Here is a 26,973-nt window from a genome sequence, read left to right as displayed (position 1 = left end):
CCTGAAAAGAATAAACATGCTACAGGCAGCTGCATACATGGTTTGGAGAGCGTGTATAACTGTCAATGAAAAATATATCTCTGAGCTTTCTTTCTCTAAACTTTTCTTTTGCAGTGGTTGCCTGTTTTCCATACTTTTTCCACTGTTCATCATCAGCGCTAATGAGGCACATACCCCGGTCAAAGCATAGTAAGTACTGGCATGATATTTTTTAACCTTGATGGACAAATTACAAGACATTTACTTTTGAAAAGACTCCCTCTGGAAATGAAACATTTAAAGAAGGATTCACTTAGATGTGTGCTACTCTCCAGTTTGATTGTTGGTCCTCTTCCATGTTTGACTTTACCTCCTGATTTTGAGGCTACTTGGTTGCCCGCCTGTGTGTTCGTCTGTGATCAGATTTAAGTCCTGCATGAATTCCAAACCCTTTGACAGCAAGCAGCCCTACCCAGCCATTTTTACTTCCAAAAATAAGGCAAATGCTCGCAGAAAAAAACAATAGAAATAAAAAATAAACCGAACAAAAACATTTGAAACAACTCACAATTAGAAGACTGCACCCTGTTTCACCTGTGCATCTCCATGATGATGTTTGATCAGAGGTACCAGCAGAGCTGTGCCACAGGAGGGTTGAAAATGCAACTTTTAATTTGGATTCATTATGCTGAGCAAATAAATATAAATTACAATTAAATACATTAAAGATCAAATATATGTTGACTCGCTTATAAAATAAATACAATGGGAATTACCCTTTTAATACCCCAAAAAAACTTCAAGAATATGGTGTAAAATACTGCCATTCCAAAATCTTATCTGGAACCATGACACTAATTAGTGCAGTTCTTCATTTTCATGGAAAATTGCAACTTTTTAAACTATGAAAATACAGTGATGAATCCCAGGATGTATTCACTGCTTCTGTAGGGGAAGCCCCTTCTCATCAGGTCAGGGAGGTGAGGCCGCTACCCGATAGTCCCCCTGGGGGTGGTTCTCCTGTGAGAGGAAGCCCCCTATAGGACCAGTGATGACTATTGTGGGAGAATGCAGTATTTGCCTAACACCTACACCTCTCCTTCACCCTCACTCTAACCACCCCTACCCTCCTATCCCATATACTGTTATAAGATTCGAGAAGTAAAAAGGACTGAGACGAGGTAGAATGGAGGAAGCCATCATGAAGATCTAAGCCAAGAAGCTGTGACAAGGAAAAGGGGTGGATCTGCAGGGATCCATTAGGGAAACTTGCATGAACGATCTAGTCGCCAACCACAGATCTTAATGCATACAGAAAGGAAAACTGACAACGGACTCACCCGGCAAGCAGATCCTCCCTGGAAGAACCTAGGGTTTGGCACTCTCTCCTTTCCTCCCATCCCTCCCTATCTACCCCTCAGGCCAAGCCAACTCCAACAATGCCACCTACCTTCTCAGTCATCCAACCCATGAAGTGTGTCAGTTGAGGCGTTCGCTACCACTTTCTCTCCCCCTCCTCCTACACCTCTGGCTGACTCACCTCCTGACACAGCCCTTTCCATTCTCTACTCTTCTATCTCTGATACCCTTGATGTTATTCCCCTGGCATGAAGATCCACTTGAATCCCAAAGCCAAGTGCTACTCTTGGTACTACTCTAACCTAGTTACCCTTAAATGCGAGTGTAGGGTGGCTGAGAGGAAATGGTGGGCTTCTTGTGCATCCTTTGACAAACTTGCCTACCGCCTGCTGCAAAGGCAATACCCGCTCCTTGTCCACACTAAGAAGAGAGTCCATATTCAAGCCTGCGTCTCTGCTGCAGTTAACAACTCTTTAAAATCTGCAAGGAGTGTGCCAGCCCTGCTGCAGTCTCTACCTCTCCTGTCACCTCCCAGGCCCTCTGCACGGCCCTTGCCTCTCATTTCATCTAAAAAAACGGACATCCTGTCCACTCTCTTGTCCTCTCCTCCCTCTTCCCTCTCTGATACCTCTGGCCCCCCTGCAGCCACCTCTCCCCCCTCTTTCTCATCTTTTCCTCTGTTTTCCCTTGACAGATTTCCAGACAAGTCTGATCTATGAAAGTCTTGTCTAAACAGGTTCTTCCCTGTTCGTCCAAAACCATCAAGGACCACATTGACACCCTTGCCCCTGCTCTGGCCGACTTCTGCAACCACTCCTTCGCCTCTGGAGCCTTCCCCTCCCCTTTGAAGCACCCTCTTCTCAAAAATCCAAAGCCGACCCCTCTTGCCTGGCTAACTATTGCCAGATCTCTATCACTCCTTCCCTGGGAAAACTCCTGGAAAAGCTGGCCATCTCCCAGCCTGATCTTCGCACCGATTCTGTTGGTTGTCTCCATGACTATCAGTCTGGTTTCAGAGCTGCCAGAAGCACGGAAACGGCTCTCCTCATGAAGACCTGCTCTCCAACCTTGATTCTAATATCCCTTGTGTCCTTATCCTTCTTGATCTTTCTTCGGCCTTTGACACAGTCAACCATGTTATCCTGCTCAATCGCCTCTGTGATAACCTTAGTATCACTGATCAGGCCCTGGCCTGGCTGACTGACCTCCTTCCCAACAGACCCGCCAAGGTCCAACTTGGGTCCTTCCTTTCCTCTGTCTCACTTTCTACCTCTGGTGTCCTCCAGGGGTCTAACCTCTCTCCCTGGCTTTTCAACCAATACTTTGCACCGCTCGCCCATTGCATTGCTGCTCTCTGTTCAAACTTTCAATGCTATGTGGATGACACCCAACTTGTTTTCATGCTCCCCTTTGCCACCTCTTCTCCCTCTCTCACCTCCAACTGTCTGTCTGCAATCAAAGAGTGGTGGCAACAACCTCTTCCTTAATGCCAGTAAGACAGAGATCCTCCTCATTGGCACACCTGCACCTTCCTTTCCTGTCACTCTCTGGCCGGCCTCCCTTGGCCCTCTCCCTGCTCCCACTTGCGAGGCTAAGAACCTCAGGGTCATCTTCGACTCCATGCTTTCCTTTTCTCCTCACATTTCTGACGTCTCAAAAGTCTAACTACCAACTGCACCTCCTCAGAGGTATTCTTTCTTCCCTCTCCTTCCCACGGAAGCTCACTGTCTCCAGAGCTCTGGTTCTCTCTAGGCTTGACTATTGAAACTTTCTAAATCTGCCTGCAACCACTCTCCGTCCTCTGCAGCTCATCCAGAACAGGACTGCGAAACTTGTCCTTGGCCTCAAGCCCTGGGATCGTATCTCTCCAGCCCTGAAATCACTTCATTGGCTCCCAATGGCTGCAAGGATTACATTCAAGACCCTTTACATTGTCCACAATGCTTTCTGGGGCCTGGGTCCACAATATCTTCAACTCTCCCTCCGTAAATAGATTCCTACTCGAGCTCTTCGCTCCTTCACCTCCAACTCCCTCATGGTCAGTCGCTTCTCCATGCAACGAGTTGAGGGGGTAAATACCTTTCCTCGGCTGGGGCATCCCTCTGGAACAGCCTCCCTGCTTATCTGAAACTTGAGGAGAACCATCTTAGGTTCTGGAAGCACCTCAAGACCTTCCTCTTTGCTTCTGCCTTCACTCTTCCTCTCCCCTACTCATCCGTCTGCTTTGGCACCAGGCACCTGGTTACTCTCTTGATTTCGGACCCAGATCCCTGCCCTCCCAGCCACACCCCTGCACTGCCTCCGAGCAACCCCTGCACTTGGGTCTGTATCTGCAACCCTATAGTCCCCTTCCAGCACTGATCAGACACCCGTTGTCTACACCTTATTCTCGCACTTACCACCTGCTGGCCGCACTACCTTTTGTTGTTCTATCACGTGTTCAGCACTTTTCACTCACTGCCGCCCCTCCCACTTTCCCCCTTCCCTCTCCCCTGCACTTGCACATTCTCAATGTCACTGGGCCTAGTAAGATCTTTGTTTTGTCCTCCCTTGTTTCCCCTCCCTTGCCTCTTCACGCTCTGCAAAACTTGTGTTTGGCACTGATACAAGTAAAATATATCATATCAATGAATAGGCTGGTGTTTTCTGTGAGAAACCTGAAGGTGTCTCACCCGCTAGTCCCCGGGGATCTGTCATCCAGGTGGCCAGGACACAGCCATCTCTTTTGAATACAGTTCCTGGGGGTGGACCAGTGCGGGAGGATCACCTGGGTGAGGGCTCCTCGGGGAGTGGAAGTGGGACACCGGATGGCGAGACGTGGTATCCCCTTACCTGTAACACCTTTACCCCATTCTATCACGTAGGATACTTAGGAATTCAACTCCCCCCGCTTTCTCAACACAAACACTTTCACACGGACACCTCACTGTGAGAGAAAACGGACTAACACCCGAGCGGTATACCTGACATGTCCCAATACAATGGTCAGGCAGGGTCAGGCAATTACTGATCATTACACACACCAGACTTCCATCACACTGATAAAAGGCGGAGAACAAAAGCCCACTCTGGGCAAGGCAAAGCACATGAGGAAGCAGCAGTTCCAAGATGGCAGTTTAATACAAGGCATAAAACGGCAAGACCGAAGAGGATTGCAAGGAAGGAAGTGGCTGTTTCAATGAAAGACTGTTACTTTCATGAACCTTCGAGAATAAGAAACGCAAGACCAGGAATCGAGGCTGAAGAATCCTGCATTGTCGGAGTTACCCGGGGCTCTCCCGCATCGATAGTCATGGCACTCTCCGTGGTTCCTACAACAAAGCGGTGCCAGTGAAGTCAGCACAGCCGGTGGGTTGGGGAGACTGATACCAGACGGGTCTGTGTTGAAGCCAAAGTTGCAAGCGGCAACATTGTATAGTAAAAACTGAAGAGAACAGTGTATGAAGCATTTGTAGCAAGCAACGCGAGATCTGAGCCTGACAGAGGAGGATCCCAGATCTGAGCCCAACAGAGGAGGATCCGAGATCTGAGCCTGACAGAGGGGGGATCTGAGATCTGAGCCCGACCAAGGGGGATCCGAGACTGAGCCCGACAGAGGGGCAGGGGGTCCGAGATCTGAGCCCGACCGAGGGGCAGGGGGTCCGAGATCTGAGCCCGACCGAGAGGGCGGGAGGTCTGAGATCTGAGCCCGACTGAGGGGGGGGTAGGGTCTGAGATCTGATCCCGACTGGGGTTAAATCCGAGGTGAACCATGAATCACCCAAGAAAGAATACTTTACGAGAAATCAAATGCTTAAAGTATGAGCTTTTTGTTGAAAGGATCTGAGCCCAGCTGAGGGGGATCCGAGGTGAATGACGAATCGACTAAGAAGTTGAGTACTTGTGATAATCTGAAAGTTAAGGAAAATAACATTGTTTGTCTGTTTCATCAGGCCCTCTCAATGAAGACACTTTGAAAGGCAAAGAAACCTGGGCACAGAAGGCCCTGATGCTAATGCTTGAACTGTATCCTCCTGCTAGAGATGTCGGATACTGTCCTAAACTCGAGTGTACTGCCTTGTCCCGTGCTGAAAACGTGGCGAAGGAAGGCAAACAACCTGAACATCCTGACATATCATTTTGTGAACACATCTTTCTTTTTCGTAACATGGTTTCCCACAGTATTTGTTTTTAGAGGTAGGGATTGGCAACCGGTTTATTAGTATGGCTCCTTTTATTTTGACAAGACACTACAAGGACTGTGTTTATTATTTGATGGTCGTAGCTTGCCCTCATCTGTAGATTTAGGTTTAGGCATTTGGGCATTTTTCAAACCCTTTTTTTGAAGTTCAATAAACACCCTTGAACTGTGGTCACTTTTGTCCATCTTACTCTTAATACCATGCCATCCTTACATTTCTGACCTTGTGGGTATGACTGTCCAAGGGACTCTGACAACCTACTCCACTCCTCTGACTAATAGCCTTTCCTTCTCCAGCATGGGGTCTGGCATGGATTCACATGCACATGAATATTCCCTGTCGTCAGACTGGGAATCCTCAGAAAAAGAAAAATCAGTTTCAGTTTCATTTCTGAAGTGTCCTTCCCCTAAAAACCAATCACTAAGCTCTGGGTCATACTGCCCCCAGCCAATGACTGCCCTCTACTTAAGCCCCTTCTCTGGCAGCCATCTTCAGATTTTTACCGCACATTCAAGTGTTGGGAGTCCTCGTGCTTTGCTCTTTGAGCTTTTGCTGCGTTTTTTTCTCTCCCATTTTCTATAATCTTTTTACGGTGCCGTTTCTTGATTTTCTAGACATTAACAACATAGAGTTTACTAATTATGCCGACGATGCTCAGTGTATCATACCCCTCACTGTCGTCTTTTCTGTTGATGAAACTAACATCAACAGAATTTACCTGCTCATTCAAAGATGGATGTGTTCCAGTGTTTTGGCTTTTAACACAAGCAAGACAGAGCTTATGCTTGTAGGCACTGTCCCCAAGATTCGTAAACTTGAAGATCAATATTCCAAATTGGTAATTGATGAATGTGTTATAGTGGTCAAGAAAAAAGTCAAGATTCTGGGTATCTATCTTGACAGTAATCGTAACGTGGAAGCGCAGGTCAGTAGTCTGGTGGCTCCGTCCTCTTACTACATTAAATTGCTTTCACATGCCTGTCCCTTCCTTTCCCATACCAGCAGGGAAATGCTTGCCAGAGCATTGATTAGATCCATGTTAGACTACTGTAGCAGCCTGTTCACTGGTCTCTCAAACGGTGAACTGAATAGACTGCAGGTGGTGCAGAACAACGCTGTCAGGGTTGTTCTGGACAAGAAAAGGTCCGACCATATGTCTGAGGCAACAAGGGAACTTCACTGGCTCCCTATTAGGGAACGTATTCTCTTATCTATCTATCTGGCTTATCTATTTCTTTTAATTGTATGAAAAACTCTGGCCCTAGTTATCTCGTTAGACTTTGGGGGTCCTCAGTATACTCAAGGTACTTCCTCGTAAGAAACTGGGGGCTGGTGGCCCATCCTCGACCTATGACGGCTCAACAAGTACATAAAGTCCCCAAAGTTCATGATGGTCACACTACTGCATGTGCTCGGCCAGCTGGAGGAGGTGGACATTCTGTCGTCATCAGATCTGGAGGACGCTTACTTCCACATCCCCATTCACAAAGGACACTGCAAGTTTCTGCGCTTCGTCTTTCAGGGCATGCATTACCAGTTCAAGGAGCTTCCCTTCGGACTGAATTTGGCGACCAGTGTCTTCACCTAGTGCTTGGCGCTGGTGGCGGTCCATCTGCATCTGCAAGGGATTGACGTTTACCCCTATCTGGACGACAAGCTCATCCGGGCCAGGTCAAGAGACATCGCCACACAGCGCAGACCGTCCATTTGCTGCCGGACCTGGGTTTCTCAGTGAAAGATGCAAAATCCTGCTTGACTCATCGCAGGAATGCACTATTCCTGGGATCCAGGCTCCACACAGTGTCATGCCTGGCTTCGCCGTCGACGGGCAGGATATCGACCATCTTGGGTATGCTGCAATGGCTGTTGGCACTGAAGATCGCCACGGTGAGGACCATCAAGTCTTTACTCGGCCCCTGCAGGAATTCCTCGACGCCCGGTGGGGTCCAAGTGTCGGGAGGCTTCCAGGACAGGATCACCCTTGAGGAGTTCCGACAGGCGATCAGATGGTGGGGCGTATGCTCCAATATCGCCGGAGGCACGGATTTCCACAACCCCCAGTTCCAGGAGACGGTCATGACGAAATGCATCTCTGGAAGGTTGGGGGGCCCACACTGGAAGTCTTCACGCCAGAGGCCTGTGGCGGCCAGTAGAGAGGAATCAGCACATAAACGTGTTGGAACTACGGGGAGTGTTCTGGGCCATCAAGTCTTATCTGCCGTCTCTCAAGGGCAAGGTGGTGTGGGTCATCACGGATAATACGAACACAATGTTCTACATACGGAAGCAGGGGGGCACCATTTCCCCGTCGCTCTCCAGGGAGGCACAGGAGTTGTGGCACTGGGCTGTCACCCAGGGGATGTTCCTCATTCCCTTCCACCTGGCAGGCGCACAGATAACTGATTCCCTCAGCAGGGAACTCCGCTCGTGCCACGAGTGGGAACTTCGGCAGGACCAAGTGGACCACCTGTTCTGCAGATGAGGCAATCCCCAAATCGATCTATTTCCGACAGCGACAAACACCAAGTGCCGGAGGCTCACCAGCAGGTTTCCCGAGCTGGGAGTATGGGGGACGCATTGTCATTCCCATTCGTCGGCCTTTGTATCTGTATGCGTTCCCTCAGTTGCCGTTGCAAGTCATCAATCAACTCACAGTTCCAGTGCATGATGATCTTTGTTGCACCAGCGTGGCCGAGGCAAACCTGGTACTTGGACCGTGTCAGCGTCCCCTCCAGTCAAGCTTCCAGTGGTCGCCGATCTTCTCTGCAGGGAAGGGGGCGCAATAGTGCACCACGACCCAAGATCGCTGAACCTGAAGGCCTGGCTCCTGCAGCATTTTGAGGGTTACAAGCTTCCAGCAGCCTGCAAGGAGGTGCTTGCCAAGGCCAGGGCATTCTCTACTTTAAAATACTATGGACACAAATGGAAGAGATTCGCAATTTGGTGCCGTTGACAGAAGATCAAACCTCTGAGAGTCACAGCTCCTGGGTACTATCATATTTGCTGTTCTTCAGCAAGGTTAATCTGGCAGCTATCTCCTGCTACACCAGATCTCCGGGACGGTCTTCGTTGTGGGCACACCATCTGGTTAAGGAATTCATCAAGGTACTGTTCCGTTCGTTCCCGCCAGGGAAGGCTCCGGCCCCGGCGTGGGAACTCAATGTGGTGCTCTCTAGGCTCATGGGAGCTCAGTTTCAACCTATGCATTCTGTTCCACTCAAGTTCCTGTCATGGAACACAGCTTTTCTCATAGCCATTACCTCAGCATGATGAGTGGGTGAGATTCAGGACCTGTCCTGTAAGCTAACTTAGTTACCTTTCCACGAGACGAGGGTGGTGTTGCGGACACAACCCTGTTTCATGCCCAAGGTGCCGTCGGATTTTCATCTGAACGAACCCTTGGTGTTACCTGTGATTTTTTGACTCCTGTGAACTGGCCCATAAAGCACTTAAAGATGAGTAGCAGCACCTGTGAGATGGATGGGGTGCAGATTAATACTCTAGCATCAGATCAATAATGACAAGTCAAAAGTTTGGAAAAAGGGAGTCCGTTTAATGACAAGTACAAAAAACGGGGAGTTCATGAACATCAGCAATCGCTCGATCTTCCTTCTCGCTTCAACAACTCCATCGAACGTCATAAAAAACACATCTTTTATACTAAAAACACATCATTACTGACATGTAACGCTTAAAATATCGCATGCAATTCCATTGGTTATAGGAAGGTAAATTTAATATAGGTACTATATCTGTATATGGTAACAAAGTGAGGGGATTGGATAAACCGTGTCAGGTGGGGCATCTAAGCCCTTCCTTCAAAATGGCTACTGTAGATGTCACTAAAAAGTAGGACGTCTCATTGGTTCTACTAACTATAGGACCCTAGATTACTTGGTCCACTGTGATTGGGTTGGCATCAACCCCGCTCAAACTTTTCCACCAACCCAGCAGCGTGCAGAATAGCCGGCCAGGTGCAGGGAGCTCATCCGCTCCCCAAGTCTCCCTCCAATTATTGAAATAATCACTTATCACTTCAGTGGTCATGTGTCAATTATTTCTTTGTATTTTGGCCTTGAGACTGCTTCTTGGTCTGGAAAAGTGAAGGCGTCTGGGCATGGCACAACTCCATGCGTAGGTGTGAAAGTTTCATTCCTTCTGCTTGCTAGGTCCTGTGATTCTGACACCGTGAAATCGTCTTATTCGAAGGGATTGTGTCCTCCAACGTATTCCTTATCTTTGATAGATCATCTCCCAGCTTGCTGGTCTCTGAATTTTTTTTTCAGCAGAGGGTGCTGCGCGTCGACGTCCCTCGAGCCGATGTCTGAGTTTCTCTGTCCTTAATTCTCGATTTTCCTGCTGCGAAGCTCTCCTCGTGAGACCTTAAGTAACCTTTGGTCGGTTCTGATCTTGTGCATAGTGGAAGAATACTTAGATAAAGTTCTTTTCTTGAGGTAGATATGTATAGGTGGCGCTTGCCACACTCTATTTTACTACTAAGCTTTAGCAAGCCTCGCAATTTTCTTAGCCTCTTGCAGTTCCTCGCATATGTACACGTGTAAACTGGCTAAATATCACGCTCATGGCATAAGTTTCTAACATTTGACATTGTTATTTCGCTTTAGACTCAGAATGTCACTTATCCATGGTGTTTCGTCGCTTCATCATTCACAGGTCGTCCTATCTTCTATATTTGAGTCAGTCCGGGTTCTTGTGATGTCACCATTCGTCTTCTTTTAGGACTTTCTTGGCTTCTTTAGGTATGGCATTTTGACAACCGTCATTCTGTCTCACTTGTCGATATGGTTTTCTCAATGGGTACCTCACTGTCTAAGGTCTCCTATGTGCAGGTACTTCAATAGGTGCTGTCAGTCCAATAGGTACAGGGCAGAGCCCCATTGCGGCTCTCTGCTGGTTTATTTGCTCATCATGCGTTCCATATTTCGGCGTGGACGTTCCTGGTACTTCAAAATGGGCGGTAGAGGTGTGAATTGTGTTTGGACCTCCCCTACACTCCCCCCTCTGGGCGATTCATCAACCACTTTCACTTCTTCCTTTGTATCCATCTTTTCTGCATCCTCTGTATTCACTTTTACTTCATCGTCTGGGTCCACTTTTATTTCATCTTCTGGGTTCCCACATGAAGGTCTGAAGAAATGTCTCTTTGGAGTCCATATTTTTATGACTCCCTTCAGTCTTCCTGCTGTTCTCACATGCTCAACCTTGTTCCATAAGTTGACATTGTCCATTTGGATTGTAATTGATCCATCTTCCCACATAGTTTCTGTGTTTCCTTGGATACCAAAACTTGGTTCCTTCTGTTGCATGAATGCTAGCTTTCACAAAGTTTCTTATTTCTTCATCAGTCAGGTCTTTGGGCTTCCATCCCGGTTCAATATCAATCATGACCTTCATCCCTTTGGCCTTTTTCCACAGTTTTCTGGCACTGAGAGATTATTATCTTGGTAACACAGAATCCGAGCAATATCATCACTAGTAGAGCTCCTAGAAACTTGAATGCATCTGCCATCCATTGTGGAACCCATGAAAATAGTGATCCAAACCAGCTGTCGTTGTCTACTTCGTCAGCTTCATCGATCATCTGATTCTGTTATTTCATCAGCATATCTATGGCCTATGTTAACGTTCCATTTTCTTCATCGTGGAATGGTATAAATGTGCAACATAATTCTCCAATGTTTGCACAAACACCTCCATCCATAGCTGTGATCATGTCAAGTACATACCTGTTCTGTAGAGTCATTAGTTGAATTGCCTTCAGTTCTTCTCTGATTGCATTAAATCATTTTATGGTCGTGTTGATGGTCTGCAGTAACTCCCATCTGGTTATCTGCAACCATTTAGTATTTGCTCCAACCTGAATTCTTGGCATGAAAATTCAGGTGAACACGGAAGAAGTCTGACTGAACAGTCCATGTTCATATGGAATAGCATCAAAAGCTTCTATGGATTTGGCAGAAAAGTAATTCTCTCGCTTCATTCGGCTCATCAGTTCCACAGATCTCCTTTTCCTCAGATGAGCATCTGCTTTCGGGAAACTGTCAATATTCAGGTCACTTTTTGGGATCACCAGTGCTTGAACATGGACATTCACTATTGTGCATATACCTCCCCAGTTTCTCGGCAGCCTGATATATGCTTTGGGTCCACACGCCCAATAATGATCCATGATCACTGAAGTACCGTCTACCATTCCTGGAGCGTCAAAGACTCGGCCACAATTCTGATTGTGCCCCATCTTTCTTGTACCATTATTCCGGAAACAGAATTTCGGATTCTCCAATGGCACTATCTGCAAGTTTTCGACCCATGTCAATAGTTTAGCAAGTTTTGGCCATAATGGCTTACATCCATTTGGCACTATGTTGATAGTGGGCTCGTAGTGACCGAAGACCACCCATGCTCTGCAGATCACTACTCCTTTCTCCCATCCTTCTGGCGAAGGCACTGTTCCCCAAATTTGCATTTGGCCTCTGTTCTTCCACTTTCGAGCTTCTTCTGGCGTCTTCCCTTGAACGTTCAGTTTGTGATTTGCTTCTCTTCTGATCTCTGCTCCTTTAACTCCAGGATTCTCATAACTGATCACTATGTGTTTTGTTTTTCCATTGTTTCTTGTCTTTATGTCTTGGACATAATCGTCTTCATTTGGATCAGTTGCTTCAGTTGCCCATTTCAGTGAGGCATCACTTCCCATGAACTGGCCTCTGGTCGTGCACATTGCTACGTGTGATAGACAGTGTGCTGTCTGGACATCAATTTCCACAGCTACGAAGATCTTTGATTTCTCCATGCTGTAAGGTAGGAGTGCACAAAGGAGCGCACAAACACTTTCGCTGTCCAACTTCTTTCATGTATTGGTACCATATGTTATTTCCCAAGTGTGCTGTGCTGTCCAGGTAGTCGTTTAGTTCATTGTCATCTTCTTGTATGCTTCTCTTTACTCTCAAGGTTTTCATGTAGTTTGCTATTATCACATCCTTAATAGCATCCATGTAGCTTCTTCTCATTGGAGCATTCTCAGGTACCTCAATCCATGGTTCAGGCCTCTTCATCAGTACTAATGGAGTCGGCAAAAGTCTGGCAATTCTTTCCTTTTCTTCTTGCATCCTTTTTCTTTTGGTTATAAATGTCAATATCCACTCTGCCGTTGGTCCAGTATATGGCTGTAGTGTAGAACTTGTACTTGTCCCCTTCACTGGAACATATGTGCTTGTCAGTGCTGTCTCTGTTGGTTTACTCTCTAACTCCTCTTGTCTCTTTAAAAGTGCAGCGTTTTCCATTTGTCTTTTCACTTAACTTGAAGAAGAACTTGTCATAGTAAGCAGCTCAAACTTTTCCCTTTCTTTGGCCTGTGTTTCTGTATTTATTGACACTAGACCTGGTGCAAGTGTACTCACTGTTTGTACGTGTGTATTTTTCATTAACCTTTTCTCGTGCTTGATCTGCCGACCCTGTCTCCGGCTTTTCAATTTGCTTTTTACTGCATGTGTGTTATTGCTAATCGCATCCATTTCAAGTTCACTCACTCCTTTGTCAGACCTTCTAGGAACTGGAATCACTATAAAGGGCCTGGGTGCTTTTGTAGGTGTCATGCATACATCATTAGGTGGGTGCACTGGAATCGTAAGACTTTGTGCACCAATAAAAAATGCAGTCGGAATCGTCAGTGACGACAGAACAATGATGAATACAATGCACAGATACCTTATGCCTCTGTAGGTTAGGTGGCAGCACTTAGTTCTGGAGCAGTATGATCGCCTCTCCTCTTGAGGGATGACAACGTTACTGTTCAAGTTGCCCATCTCTATAATTTAAGGAAAGAAGATTAACGTTTAATACATTCTATGCAACAATATCTCTGGATTCTGCTGTTTCTGTTTGTCGGTTGCAGGTACTGGAACAATTGTCTATTGTCTCTGGATACAGTTCTCTTTTCTGTTATTCGAAAAATGTCAATTAAGGCAAGAAGTTCAGCAAGTCCTTTTGTACTGTATGTGGTTAAAAAACACAAGCTCCCAGTCTGTTCCTCTTATTTATTTCACTCTGGAAGACATGGCGTGCCCTTGACAATATGAACAAGAGTGAGGTCTCTGGGAACACATTCTTGATCTGTCCCTTGGCGGAAAGTCTTACAGTCTCCTCCGGAAATTCTGATGATGATTAGAAAGTTCGACCTGCATCACAATACCATGCAGAAGCATGCTCATCTGTGTAGAGTTTGCTGGGTCTCTGATGAAAGTGAGGACGCCAACACAGGCAGGCCTCCCACACGTTCTGGAAGGTCCTCAATTAGGCGAAAGAAGACATTGCTCGCCAATCTGCTATCTTCTGGTGACAGGGACATTGGTCTTGTCCTTTCTTCACTGTGGGCAGATTCTGTGATTTCGGTGAGCTTCAAAGCAACCTGGATTATGATTCCGTTCTGAATTATGCTCATATGTTCTGTTTGCTGGATCTCGAAGAAATGTCAAGACATCAGTGCGTCTCCCAAAAAGATCTGGACAGTCTTCAATTAAGCGAAAGAATAGTACCCTGACAAGCCTTTTCGCTGCTTCTTCTGCTTGGGACATTTGTTTTTTCCTCTCTGTATTCCGGAAGGAGGAGGAACTGCTCGGCGATCACGGTGAGCAGTCTCCTTATTGTCTTTTCATTTTCAGGGTCTTGAAAAAATTCAGTGATGCTAGTGAGTCTTCCCACTAGTGACGGGTACGACCTCAAGACTAGGTCAAAATAGTTCAGAACGTCTTTAGTGATGTCGCTGTTGTGGGACATAAGTGAGTCCAAATAATACTTCTGTTTGGAACGAGTCTGGATACTGTATTTTCTTCCAGTTTGTGTGTCCTCGATCAAAATTTGGCATATCCTTTTCTTATCAAGGGTTCGGCATGCCTCAGTCCAAACTTCAAAGTCAACAGAATATGTTGTGGCTTATACATGCAATTCTCTTCTTCACCCTGCAACTAGGATGCACAGCGTGTCAGTATTTTTATGTCCTTATCCCCTTTTTTTTGCTCAGAGGAAATTTCCAATTTTTAGCCACAACTTGCACAAAAGTTCTTTATCCTTGTTTTGCTGGCCCTGCGTCCTTCTTCCTCATCATGGATCTCGCCTGCATGTGCTGTGGTTCTTCCCCGTCGTCTGTAGTCTCTATGCATTAGGGGCAGGGGGCCTTCTCCGATGTATGGCTTGATGTCACCCAGAAAGAGCCAAGCTCCTCTTCCTTCTAGCTTCACTGCAGAGGGAGTAACGTTCTCCACTCTGAATGGAGCGTAGAACCTTGGCTTGTCCCACTTCTTTCTCCTGCGGTTTCTCACCAGGACCGTGCCCCCAGGAAAAATTGGTGGTAGACGTAGACTTTGAATTGGGTCTGTTGTAGTATCTCCTTCTGTGTTCTGTTCTGCCCCGCACCCTTTTTGATGTCGCTGCAGCTGTCCTGAAATTACAGTAAGACAAGATGTCATGCAATTCAAGTAATTTTGCATTTCAGACCCTAAGAATTGTTGTGTTGGCTGGGCATCACATCTAGTTCTAGCTCAGGGTGTCAATGGAGTGTGCATCCTTCTGCCTGTTGCTATTTCGTGCGGCGTAAAATGATGGTCAGAACCAGTCTGGTTTCTGAGTGCATACAGTGACAATGGAAGGCAGTGCAGCCATACCTCCTTTAGAGTAAGCTTCAACTTGGCTATCCTTTCCTTTAACAAGCCGTTGAGCTTCTCACATATTCCATTACCTTGCGGGTGATACACTGACGAGAACTTGTGCTTTATACCATGCAGCAAGCAGATCTGCTCAAATACTGCATTAACAAAGTGAGGACCATTATCTGACCTTATGACTTCACATACTCCCCACCTGGGAAATAGCTCTCTCACCAGAAATTTGGCCGCACAGGTAGAGTCTGGGTGTGTACATGGACCTGCTTCTATCCATCTAGAGAATGGACACACCACAACAATTAGGTACCTGTACCCATAATATACTTTGATTATATCGACATAATCAACATGCAAGTGCTGAAAAGGCCCCTTAGGCCTTGGGATGACTCCTATAATTACTCTTAGTGTATGCCCAGCCGTGAACTGTTGACAGATTATACAGTTCACCATAAAAAATGCAACGTTTTCCGCTAAGTTCGGTATGAACCAGTCTTCAGCGATCGTTACTGCTAGATTCTCTTTTGTCATGTGTGCTGGATAATGCAACTGTTCCATTGCTATCTTCAATAGGGCTATAGGCATCACCGGTTTACCAGTGCTGTCTTGTCACCACAAGCTTTCAGAGGGGTTTAAAGAACACCCTCTATGCTTCCAGAGGTTCTTTTCCTCCTGTGGTGCTTCCCCTTGGAGTTCCATTAACTGGGTTTGCCCCATGTTACTATACCCCTTAGGTTCACTTCGTGCAACAATAATTTTTTCATATACATCAGTTATTTCCACATTCATTATGGTTTTGCCCTTGGACGCCATACGCTTGGCCTCCGTGTCTGCTGCTTGATTTCCTCGTGAGATAAAATCTGTCTCCTTTGTGTGGGCAGCGCATTTCACGACCGCTATGCCCACTGGGACCTGTAGTGCCTTAATGAGTCTATCCAATAGGGCTGCGTGCTGCACTTGCGTGCCATCCGCTCAGAAGTAGCCCCTCCTTTTCCACCCCGCTAAGCATGCGTGCACTGTGTCTGTCACATAGGTGGAGTCACTGTACACCGTCACTTCCTGGTCTGCGTGATTCTTGAGTGCGAGTGTTAGGCAGAAACCTGTGCAGTTCCCTCTGGGACCACTGCAAAAGATTTAGGACTATAGGTGTTTGGCAGTAAACCCACTTGGTAGCAGTATGTACCACACAGATTCACTTGGTAGCTGTGGCTGAGCAGTCAGACTTCCCTCAAGAAGAGTTAGGCAGTATACAGAGTATTCACAATAGGTCAAGAGGACACAGTAGAACAAGTAAACACTGACCAGGGCCTGGAGTGAAAGAGATATAATTATTTATTTAAAACCACATCTAGAAAAACACAGAGGCATTAATAGTAAACAATTCAAAAACACGGTCACTAAAAGATATACACTCCCTTAAAAGAATATTAGACAAGTCTTAAGTAAAGCCCCACTTATTTTCAGACAGCGGTTAGCGCTTAACGTAGTTGGCACTCTAATAATTTGTTTTTAAAAGGGAGAGAAAAGCAGAGAACAAGTTGAAACAGGTCCCAACACTTTTACCAGAACATAACAAGAGAGGAAGGCAAAGTAAAACCGTGAAGTTAGAGTTCAAGAGGCCGGATCCACTTTCAGAGGATCCAAACGAAATGTGTCCAGGGTCACACGGTTGCAGTGCACAAAAGTCTTATAAAGGTTCAAAAAGGAGTTGGACCAAAGAAAGGGACCAGTTAGAGGGTCAAGGCGGCCAGCCCAGTCGAGAAGGTTAAGGGGTTATTATTACCTTGCAGCAATCTTTAGAAAGAGAGGCCTGGCGGACACGGTATCTTAAAGTGGTGAGAACGCTCCAGCGGGGGCAGTTGTTCCTGGCAGCGGTTGCAAGTCGGTGCTTCGTCCAGGGGAAGAGGGGATCTCGTCGTGGAGGAAGACAGGAGTCCGTTGCACTGCCAAGGAAGAAACCAGCCGCAGAGTTTCTCAGGTACAAGGAGTGGTCCGGTGATTCGCGGTTCAGTGGTGATTGGCTATCCGGTTGCCGGGGTGCTTGGCACGGGGAGTTCGACCACAAACCTGGCTGGGGTGCGAAGAAAGAAAGGTAAACTGGTTGTGCCCACCAGTCAGGGGAAGAAGCCTCTCCAGCCGGAAGATCCTCTCTGTCGTCGGGAAGTGGTGAGTCGGTTCTGCAGGGCTCCACCGGTGGTGTCATTGTGGTAGGTTGGCTCAGCTTCTCCCTCGTCGGATTCTCAGGTCCTGTGGCGACTTCTGAAGTTCCAGTCCCCAAAGCCCTGCTTTTATGCAGAAAACCCCCATTCGCTCAGCCTAGCTGTCGCTCACCACTTGGGCCAATTGGGCCAATCACACAAGAGTGTGACTTGAGTTACCAAGGTAACTCAGTCCAGGGTGCCTAAACCTCCTCCCACACCCCCTGTGGTACCCAGACAGAGTGGCACCACTTTTGGAGGCTTCTGTGGAGAAGCCTGCCAAAAAGTGGAACAAAGGGCTCGACTTGGGTTGGAGTCACAGAAGAGAACACAAACGCCATTTTAGAATAGAGTCTTGGCAAAAAATACCAACCGAAGAATTAATATTAATTAAATAAACCGGCGATATGTTCGAGGCTATGAGAATTAAATAATTAAAGTTGGTAGCCTCGAACAATGGGAAAATCCCATAGGAAAATATTTGCGGTCGAATATAAAAAGTAGTTTCCACTGCCACCAGCCAAAACTCGATCAGGGGGGACAGAGACGTGCCCCCTCTACTAACAGACCCCGGGGCAATCGAATTGCCCCGACCAGTACATCCACAATATGATGGTTTGTACTGGTTTCTGTTAATAATTTGGGACTAGTAAAGCCAATGGTGACTTTACATGCCCTGGGAGACAGTAGTCAGTCCCAGGGTATGGAGTCTATGGTGGGGTGTCACTATGACACCCCTGTGTTACGGCACAGAGGGTGCTGTGTAACACATATAGGAAAAACACATGAGACCCTATGGAGTAAAGGACCCCATAGCCCATAAAACACATTACCAGTCAAAGGAATACCATAAATCATGTCCAAGAGTGGGAGAAAAAGAGTCTCACTCTTGGCAGGAGGAAAAAACAAACTCCAGAAATCCAGCAAAGCTGCTGGGGACTCACTAGGTTAGGAAATTCAGCCTAAAGAGAGCATTCTCCCTAACAGCGAGTAACAACGCCAATCATTCTGCAGCCTGTGCTGAATAATGAGATGATAATCGTGCACTAATAAGTACTCGAAATTCTCCATTTGCTGTGTGCTTCATCACAGCGGTGCCTATATATCTTTGCCCATCATTTTGATCGATTCTTGAAGAACCGTCAACAAAGACAATTTCTCCTTCTGCCAATGCGTTCTCTTTCACTCTGGGAATCTCATTTTAGAATTCTTCATAATTTGCACAGTCATGGATTAGCTCTCCTTCAGTGGCTGGCTCTGCTATGGACATAGCTGGGTTCACCATTTTGCATCAAACTATCTTAATCGATGAATTCAATATGATCACTTCATAAGCAGAAGCTCTCGGAAATGTCAATGTGCCCTTTGGTTTCTCTAGAATGGCAAATAGTGCGTGCTTGATGAACAACGTCATGGAGCATCCCATCACAATGGTTGTAGCCTTCTCTATTACGAACGCTGCGGCAGCCAAACTTTGTTCGCAAGGGAAATGACCTCTCATCACTGGGTCCAAATTCCCACTGTAGTATGCCAGGGGCTTGTACACCAATGTGGTTCTCTGTGTGAGTACTGCTGTAATAACACTGCCATTCGAGTGTGAAAACAGGTAGAATTCCTCTGCATAATTGGGAATTCCTAAAACTGGTGCTGTGCAAATGGCTCTTTCGAGTTCAGTAAAACCTTCTTCCATGGCCTTAGACCACTCAATTTTTTTCTTTCGTCCCCTGTGCCTTTTTCAGGGCTTGTAACAAGGGCTTAGTATATGATCTGCAGTCAGACCCATGGCCTGACATAATTGCAAAGTCCTAGAAAACACTGCATCTGTTTTATCGTGTGTGGCTTGGCTGTGTTCAATATGGCCTCAGCCCTTTGAGGGGTAACCCTTTTCCCCTCATGTGAGATCAGATGGCCTATGTACAGCACTTCTTGCTAACAATATTGTAACTTTTCTTTGTCAACTTTATATCCTTACTCAGCCAATATAGTAAATAGCTTAACAGAATCGTGTCTGCACCTCTCCTCTGTCGTGCTGCAAATTAAGATGTCATCCACATATTACAAGACAACACTCTCTAATGCAACATTGCTTAAGTCCATCTGCAGGACTCTGTTAAAAACGAAGGAGACTCTCAGTACCCCTGGGGTAACCTCTTGCTTTTCAGACGCATCTGTCTGAATGTAAATGACGTCAAATCTTGAGTCTTTGTGCAATGGGATTGAGAAAAATGTATTTTTCAAGTCAATCACCATGAAATATTGAGCCTTAACAGGCATGTTACATAGGATCGTGGACGGGTTAGGGACTAGGGGGAACTCAGCCTCAACAATATCATTTATTGGCCTCAAATCCTGGATTAAACGGCTAGACCCTCCCTTTGATTTTTGAATCGGATAAACCGCGGTGTTGCATGACGACTCTGACGTCACTAAGATGCCCTGCTCCATCATAGCAGAAACTGTCTTGAAAATCCCTTCATCTGCTTCCCTAGACATGTGATATTGTCGTGCTTTTGGCAGAATTGCTCCTGGTTTCAATTTAATCCTCACTTCTCCGACTCCTTTCAATAAGCCTACGTCATAGGGTCCAGTGGTACACTGAGACAGGTACCTGGGCCATGTCGTCGTCAAAATATTCAGGACGGCTCTGTGCCAGCATCATTCTCTGGGGCACCTCTTTTGATCATCCTCACCCAAAAAATTAGATTTACCTCAACTGTTGTTTCCTCAACATATGTTTGCTCATCAAGCATCTCGTCATCAGTGACGTCAATCAATCTGTACCCTTTCTCACTGGTGATTACTGTGCACCATTGCCTGCCTATATCGCAACCATCGATCAATGCCATCTTTCCTAGCACTATGGCTGTGTGAATTGCCAAGGGAAACACTTGCCCCTTTTCTTTGTGCACGGGTATTCGTGGCCTAAATAGAAATTCATCTGGGGTTCTCATGGTTTTGTCTGCAAGGCCTGGTAGCCATGCCATTAGTATGCATATTCCATACACGAATATTTCTGGTTCCAATGGAACAGCCCTCCCAGCTGTTTGTCCTGTGTGTGCTCTAATCATTTTGCATACGTTCACATAATGCATTCCTGGAGTCGTACTTACTATGCCCTTGTCGAACATACTATGCCCTTCTCCGTGAACAAGGTTGTCATGTTTAACTTTGTCATTAGGTCTCATCCCTATATATTTACTGGGGTCTGCCTTGAATATAGCAGTGGCACAGTCATGTCAAATTCTCCTATAGAGACTGGAAGTTCATTTGTTAAAGGAACACAACTTGTTGCTCTTGTGAAGCCCTGAGTATTTATGGCATCGCCGGACAAGGAAAACGTGCCTTCACGTATACATGAGCGTGCACCTGTTTCTACTAGGAAGGAATATTCTTTATCCCGTATAACGACATCTACCCTTGGTTCCTCATGAGGGTTAGGTTTCACTGATAGGATAAAGCACATCAGGTTTCCCAGTGAGCTGTCCTAGTCCATATATAACCTTGTCCCATGCTGCGTGAATGGACTTCCTCCATTACCAGTGTTGGCTCTTATTCCAGAGTTCAATGCCTGTCCTGCGCTTGTTGTCTGTGACAGATGCATCGGCGACTGTTGAGACTGTCCTTGTAGAAAACGTATCAAGTTCTGAGGTTGCAAGCTTTGCTGTGCTCCTGGCGCTTGCTGTTGCACTGTGTGATTCTGTGCAACTCCATTTCCAACCTTCTGTAAAAACACAGGTGGATTCACCATTCCGCCTCTGATTCCTTGGTCTGTTTGCACCATGCCTTGACTTCTGCATGTGCAAGCTAGATGCCCGGTCATCCCACACGTCCATCATATAGGCGGTGGTCTGATTACTTGCCCATTTGACACATCGTGATTGTCATTTTGTATGTTTTGAAAACCTCCCTGATTACCTTGGAAACCTCCCTGATTACTCAGCCATCCTCTTTCTCGAAAGCCTCTCCTTCTGGGGTAAAACCCATTGCTGCCCCGATTAACTTGCTGTTGACTATTGACCTGCTGTATGTTCGATCCGTCTGTGCTAGTTATCATTCCCCCTTCAATGGCATATTTAGACAATTTCTTCTGCACTAATTCTTCCTCTTCAGCTTTTCGTGCAGTCTCTTTCTTGCGATTCTTTTCTTGCAGAAGTCTGCCATAGTGAGCTATGGTCAATTGTATCTTGTACCATGGCTTGGCCTTGATTCCTACCAATTTCTTGAGCTGCTTCTGTACCTGATCTGGCAGCCCTTGGCATAAGATGTGGTAAAACACGGGTATAGATTTCCCCCAAGATTCCCTCGTTTCCAATACCCAAGCTTCTTGGAAATTCTGAATGTAAAGCAAAGGATCATCTGACTCCTTCATTTTGCGGGTCATTATAGCTCCCATGTCAGACGTATCCGGGTATAGCAATCGTAATGCTTTCCATACCGCAGCTCTGCAATTGTTAAATGGAGCTTCATTGTGTGCAGTGTTACCTGTAGTCACGCCAGGGTAACCCGCTCATGTCCATACATCGTCCGCTCTATCACCAAGTGTGGCGATTAAAAGACCCTTAATATCCCCAATAGCCAACGTGTTCCCTCCTGTCATTTTTTCCAGTTCATGTATCCATTTTCTGGCTCCCGATGTTAACATTGGAAGCTTATTTTTCAGATTTTCTCGATTCATGTGTGGCCATGGAATATACTGTGGCCTTGTTCCTCCTTTTTCAAGCAACGGGAATTGTAATACATGGCACTCCTTTTCCTCTCTAATAATTTTTCTATCCACTGCAGGGGTGATAGTCCTGCATCGCTGTCTACATGGCAATGTTCTTAGTCGGCTCACATAGGATGGTGGGGACACCCCCCTCTGACCGTAAGATACTCCTTTGTGTTGGTCTGACTCTGATGCCTACTCGCTAGAATCTGACCATCTTATCCCTTTTCCTCTGGAGAAGTGTTTTTCATGTCTTCTCTCTTCTTCCTTTTCCTCATATTCCTCTCTTTCTGCATCTGAATTGTCTGTGCCCAACTCATGTAACTCATCTTCCTCATTTCTATTTAGTGTCAACCTATCTAGGGACAGCTCTCTCTTTCTACTATTTTGGGAGGCGTCCTCAGTGTCATACAACTGAGTGCTCTCAAGACGCTCGTCATCTCCTCTCCCTTGGGGTGCTTGTTCTAGCCCCATTTCATCATATATTCTATCGATCGTTTGTCCGATGCTTCTGGTGTCAGTCATCTTCGATATTTGCCCTAGACGTGCCTGGTACTGAATCGTACTCAGGAAATAATTCTTCTATGTCTTCCCAATCTACTACTGGATCGGTTTTTTTAACCTCTCTTTCCAGATATTCAAGATTGTGTGCTCTTTGTCTTCGCTTTCGTTCTATGTCGTCATCGTGCTCTCTGCGCTTCCTCTCTGACTCTATCTTCTTCCTGTTTCTTTTCATATCTACGTCCATTTGCCCTTCGTATTTCCTCATCCCTTCGTCTTTTTATTCTCTTCTCCCTTATCTTTTGTTCTTCTTCCTCTATTCTCCGTTGTTGCTGCCTGTCCTGATCATTAGCTGCTCTTTGCTTATGATCGCGTTTCCTTTCTTGCTCTTCGCGATACAGCTGTTCTCGTCTTGTCTATCTTTTTTTCTGATCCTTTTGTCTCTCAATCCTTTTTCCTTTTCCTTCTCTTTTCTTTGTGAATCGTCGGGCCCTCCCTTTTGTCTCACATCCTTAATGCCTTTCCCATCGAGTTTCAATAGAATCTGACCTCCCATCCATTCGTTCTGTGTGAATGCCATCTCATCAGTTCTGTCCTCATCTCCTTTCCATCTTTTTCCCTCTCTATTCGTTTCTGGAGATGTACTTGCTTGTGCTTGATCTCCTTTTTCTTTCTCGCGCCTCTCCTTGTCCCTCGGGACTTTGGAGGTGATATATCTAACTCTGTCTTTGTCTGGGTTTTCGTCAGTAACTGCTTTGCGTACGTGACTCATATGCCAGGTTGCTATATCCCGTGGCTGCTTGAAGTTCCCTCAACGGGTATAATCCTTCGTCTTTACTGGCTTCGCTTTTTGTTTCAGACGGGGCAGGTAGCGAGGAAGGCGTTTCACCCCTCTCTGTGCATATGTTAACTATCCAATCTAACGGCGGCTACTCCTCCTTATCCTCTTGGTACATCTTCCAAAGCTCTAAACTAGCTAGGCGTTTGTCTAACTTTTTCCCAGTATATGTGGCGTGCAAATATGTCGTCAGGAGTGTTAGGAGCAGATTATTTACCGGCATATAACATTCTAAGAACCATCTCGAGCAGCACAAGTAGGTCCATTTTTGATGAGTGAACTAATGCTGCACCAACTAAGTGCAAAAAAAGATGATCGACTAGGAAATCTGAATAAGGTGAAGAGAATGTTGTGGGGCCAAGATTGGTATGAAACATCCGAACAGAGACTAAAACATAGATGCATGGCCAATGCTCCTATTGAAGTAAGAGCAAGGAATACCTTACCGAAATATTTGGAACTTTTTCCATGCTACAGGAAAAGACAGACTTTCATGAAACTACGATTGAATCTATTCAAAACAAAAGAGGTTCTGAATTGCAGAAGCACGGCGGAGAAAGATGATTCTACATGTAGGTTCTGCAGCGAGAAAACTGAAACATTGAAGCACCTAGTGCTATACTGCAGCAATTTGAGAGATGTGAGAACTAAACACCTGGGAATGGAAATTAAGAAAAGACAAATTGTTGTGGTGAGGAATGGTGAGAGAATATACTTTTGGGAAATGAAAGAAAATTGAAAGTGAAACTTGAAAATAATTTGTTTTAAATGATTATGAAGGATGCAATGTGTTATATTTTTCAAAAGTTGTAATTGACTAAATGAAATTACATTTTTTTTTTTAATGACATGTGTCGCAGGACTTTAGATAGCGATCCACCTTGAGGCCATGGCATAAACATTTTTTGGGCGGTTCCTTTGACCCATTCTGCACTGTACTTTTTCAGCTCAGGTGCATGTTTTCGGCAACTGTTTGGACAAGTGTATTAACGGTGTAATATCTGCCATACTTAAAATTATTTGTCTTCTCCTCACACAACGCTTTGTTTCGTTTTAAACAAAATCAACAATATGAGCGAGCACCGATTGTTGCAAGCTCCAATCCCATTTTTTCACAAAAATATTTTTTCTTTTTCACACAACAGCCATCAATTCATATTATACAATATGTTAAACAATTGCGTCATGTTCGTGCTACTTCCTTCAAAAATGTCTTATTTCGAAGGGATTGTGTCCTCCGACGTATTCCTCATCTTAGATATATCCTTCCAGCTCTGCTGGCCTCGAAAAAAAATTTCTCCAGAGGGCGCTGCGCATCGACGTCCCTCGAGTCGATGTCCTTCGACAGCCGCCGTATCGACGCTCGACGTCATCCTGCCGATAAAGGCCGCGCGCAGCGTCCGTTGCTCAGTTCCGTTTTTCCGCGCTACTCGGTGCCTCGGAATACCGTTGCTCAGTTCTTAGTCAGTTAATCCTATTTACCTCGAGTTATTCGATCCGTACTCGATGGCTTCCTCGTCGGAACCGACAACTCCTCCATCCGGCTTCAAAAAATGTCGAGATTGTGGGAAAAAGATGTCGTTGACCGATCCTCACAGAAATTGTCTGTGGTGCTTGGGAGCCGAACACCATTGTTCGGAGTGCGAGGACTGTATGTCCATGACAGCTAAGGCCCTGAAGGAGCGTAGGGGGAAGCTGGAGAAAGGTAAGACTTTTAAAGCTTCTTCTTCGTCGACGAAGTCGAGACATTCGTCTCCTCGTCACCATTCGCGCTCCAGGTCTCGGAGTGGGTCTCATCACTCCTCGAGATCGAAGCACTCGAAGAGGAGACGTCGAAGATCCCCTTCTCCGTCTTCCTCTTCCTCTGTTTCGCCAAAAAGAATCCCTTGCCCCACGAAACATAGTTCCCGGGCTGAATGGGAGGAATTCAGAAAAAATATGATGAGCGTCTTCGAGAAAGCGGCCTCGACCCCCTCGAAGACTGCCGAGAGCGATGCTCTGGTCGAAAGACCCGAAGGTCAAAAACGCCGCGAGTCGCAGTACCCGGCGAAAGAAACCTCTCGAGCGCGTCTCGAACCCTCGAGTAGGACTATGACCTCCAAACCTTCCTCGAAGGTTCCGTCGACGCCGTCGACGAAGGTTCCGTCGACGTCGAGGTTGATGTCTTCGACGCCGTTGTCGAAGGGACCTTCGACACACGGGTCTGTCGACTCGACGCCGGCCTCGACACCGGCGTCGACGCCGAGAAAAGTCACGGTGACCACACATCCAGTGACGATCCCCAGGCCCTCGACGTCGATGGCGTCGATATTGTCGAGTAGAATTCCAATTCTGTCGAGGTCCTCGAGGCCTCCACCTCTGTTTTCGAAGCCTTCGTAGTCGGCGTCGACGACATCGACGCTTTCGAGGCCAATAATGACAAGTTCGGCACCCTCTGCCTTGGAAATGGGATTTACTCCCTTTATGAGTTCAGAACAATTGAGAACTATATCCTCAATTTTAGAAGAGGGTGATTTGTCTGAACAAGACACATTTGAGTTACAGGGACCTGTAACCCCAGTTAGAGAGGAATTTTCCTCTGAAGAGCGCAGATTAAAGGATCTTCATGATTCTTTACATGAGGCAAGTGGGTTAGACACTTCCCCTGAGGTGGATTTTGCTAAGCCAGACCCGGGGGAGCATGCTGAAACCCGCTACAGAGCCTTAATGGCCAGGATTACAGAGTTCATGGGGTGGTCTACACCTTCACAATCTTTCCAGCAAGATGACCTCACGGATATTCTTGACAAAGGCCCACAAGAGGATCCAGTGGTGCCTTTTCATAAAGCTCTTCAGAGAAAGATCATGACAAACTGGGAGACCCCAGATGTAATACCAGCAGTAAATAAAAAACTGTCTGCAAAGTACAGGGTATCTTCCACAGACCCAGAGTTCTTGTCTAAACATCCATCCCCAGAAAGTCTGGTGGTACAAGCAGCATCCTCTACCGATGTCAAGACGGCTTATCCTACAGTCCCACAGGACAGGGACGATAAAAAATATGATGCTATGGCAAAGAAAGTCTTTTCAGCATGTAGCATGGCGTTAAAGTCTGTTAATGCTACTTGCACCCTTGCTAGGTTCAGCCATACACTTTGGGAGTGTGCTTCTACAGCGGCTGACTGCATCCCGGAGGGAGAAGAAAGGGATGCGTTCCTGAATATTATACAGGACGGTAAAGACGCTAAGTGCGAATCCCTACAGACGGGCATTGATTCGGCTGACAGTATCAGCAGAGCAATGGCGGCAAGTACATCAACCAGGAGGTTCGCTTGGTTGAGAAAGTCGGGTTTTGCCCCAGATGTGCAAGCCAGGCTCTTGAACATGCCATTTGATGGCTCTTCTTTGTTCAGGAAAAAGGCGGATGACAGTTTAGAGAAACTGCAAACTTCAAAAGCAGCAGCAAAATCCCTAGGAGCTGCAATCCGTCAGACTCCTTTTCGTCCCACAGGAACCTCTGCGAGGGGCAAGTCCTTTCGCTTCTACTCCGCATTCGGAA

General features: G+C 46.2%; 1 protein-coding gene across 1 annotated transcript in view; it reads left to right on the top strand.

The window, feature by feature from the left end:
• The window catches only part of EI24 (EI24 autophagy associated transmembrane protein), a 512,064-nt gene that overhangs the window by 396,170 nt on the left and 88,921 nt on the right, over nt 1-26,973 (top strand). The window contains exon 10 of the mRNA XM_069614548.1: nt 115-189. Coding sequence (XP_069470649.1) covers nt 115-189 — 75 coding nt within the window. The remainder of the gene's footprint in view (nt 1-114; nt 190-26,973) is intronic.

The sequence above is a fragment of the Ambystoma mexicanum genome, chromosome 9 (genome assembly GCF_040938575.1).
Source record: "Ambystoma mexicanum isolate Mex_15411 chromosome 9, UKY_AmexF1_1, whole genome shotgun sequence".
In the NCBI taxonomy this organism is placed as follows: domain Eukaryota; kingdom Metazoa; phylum Chordata; class Amphibia; order Caudata; family Ambystomatidae; genus Ambystoma; species Ambystoma mexicanum.
Note: the sequence above shows the minus strand (reverse complement) of the source record. Positions and strands in the feature narration are given on the sequence as shown.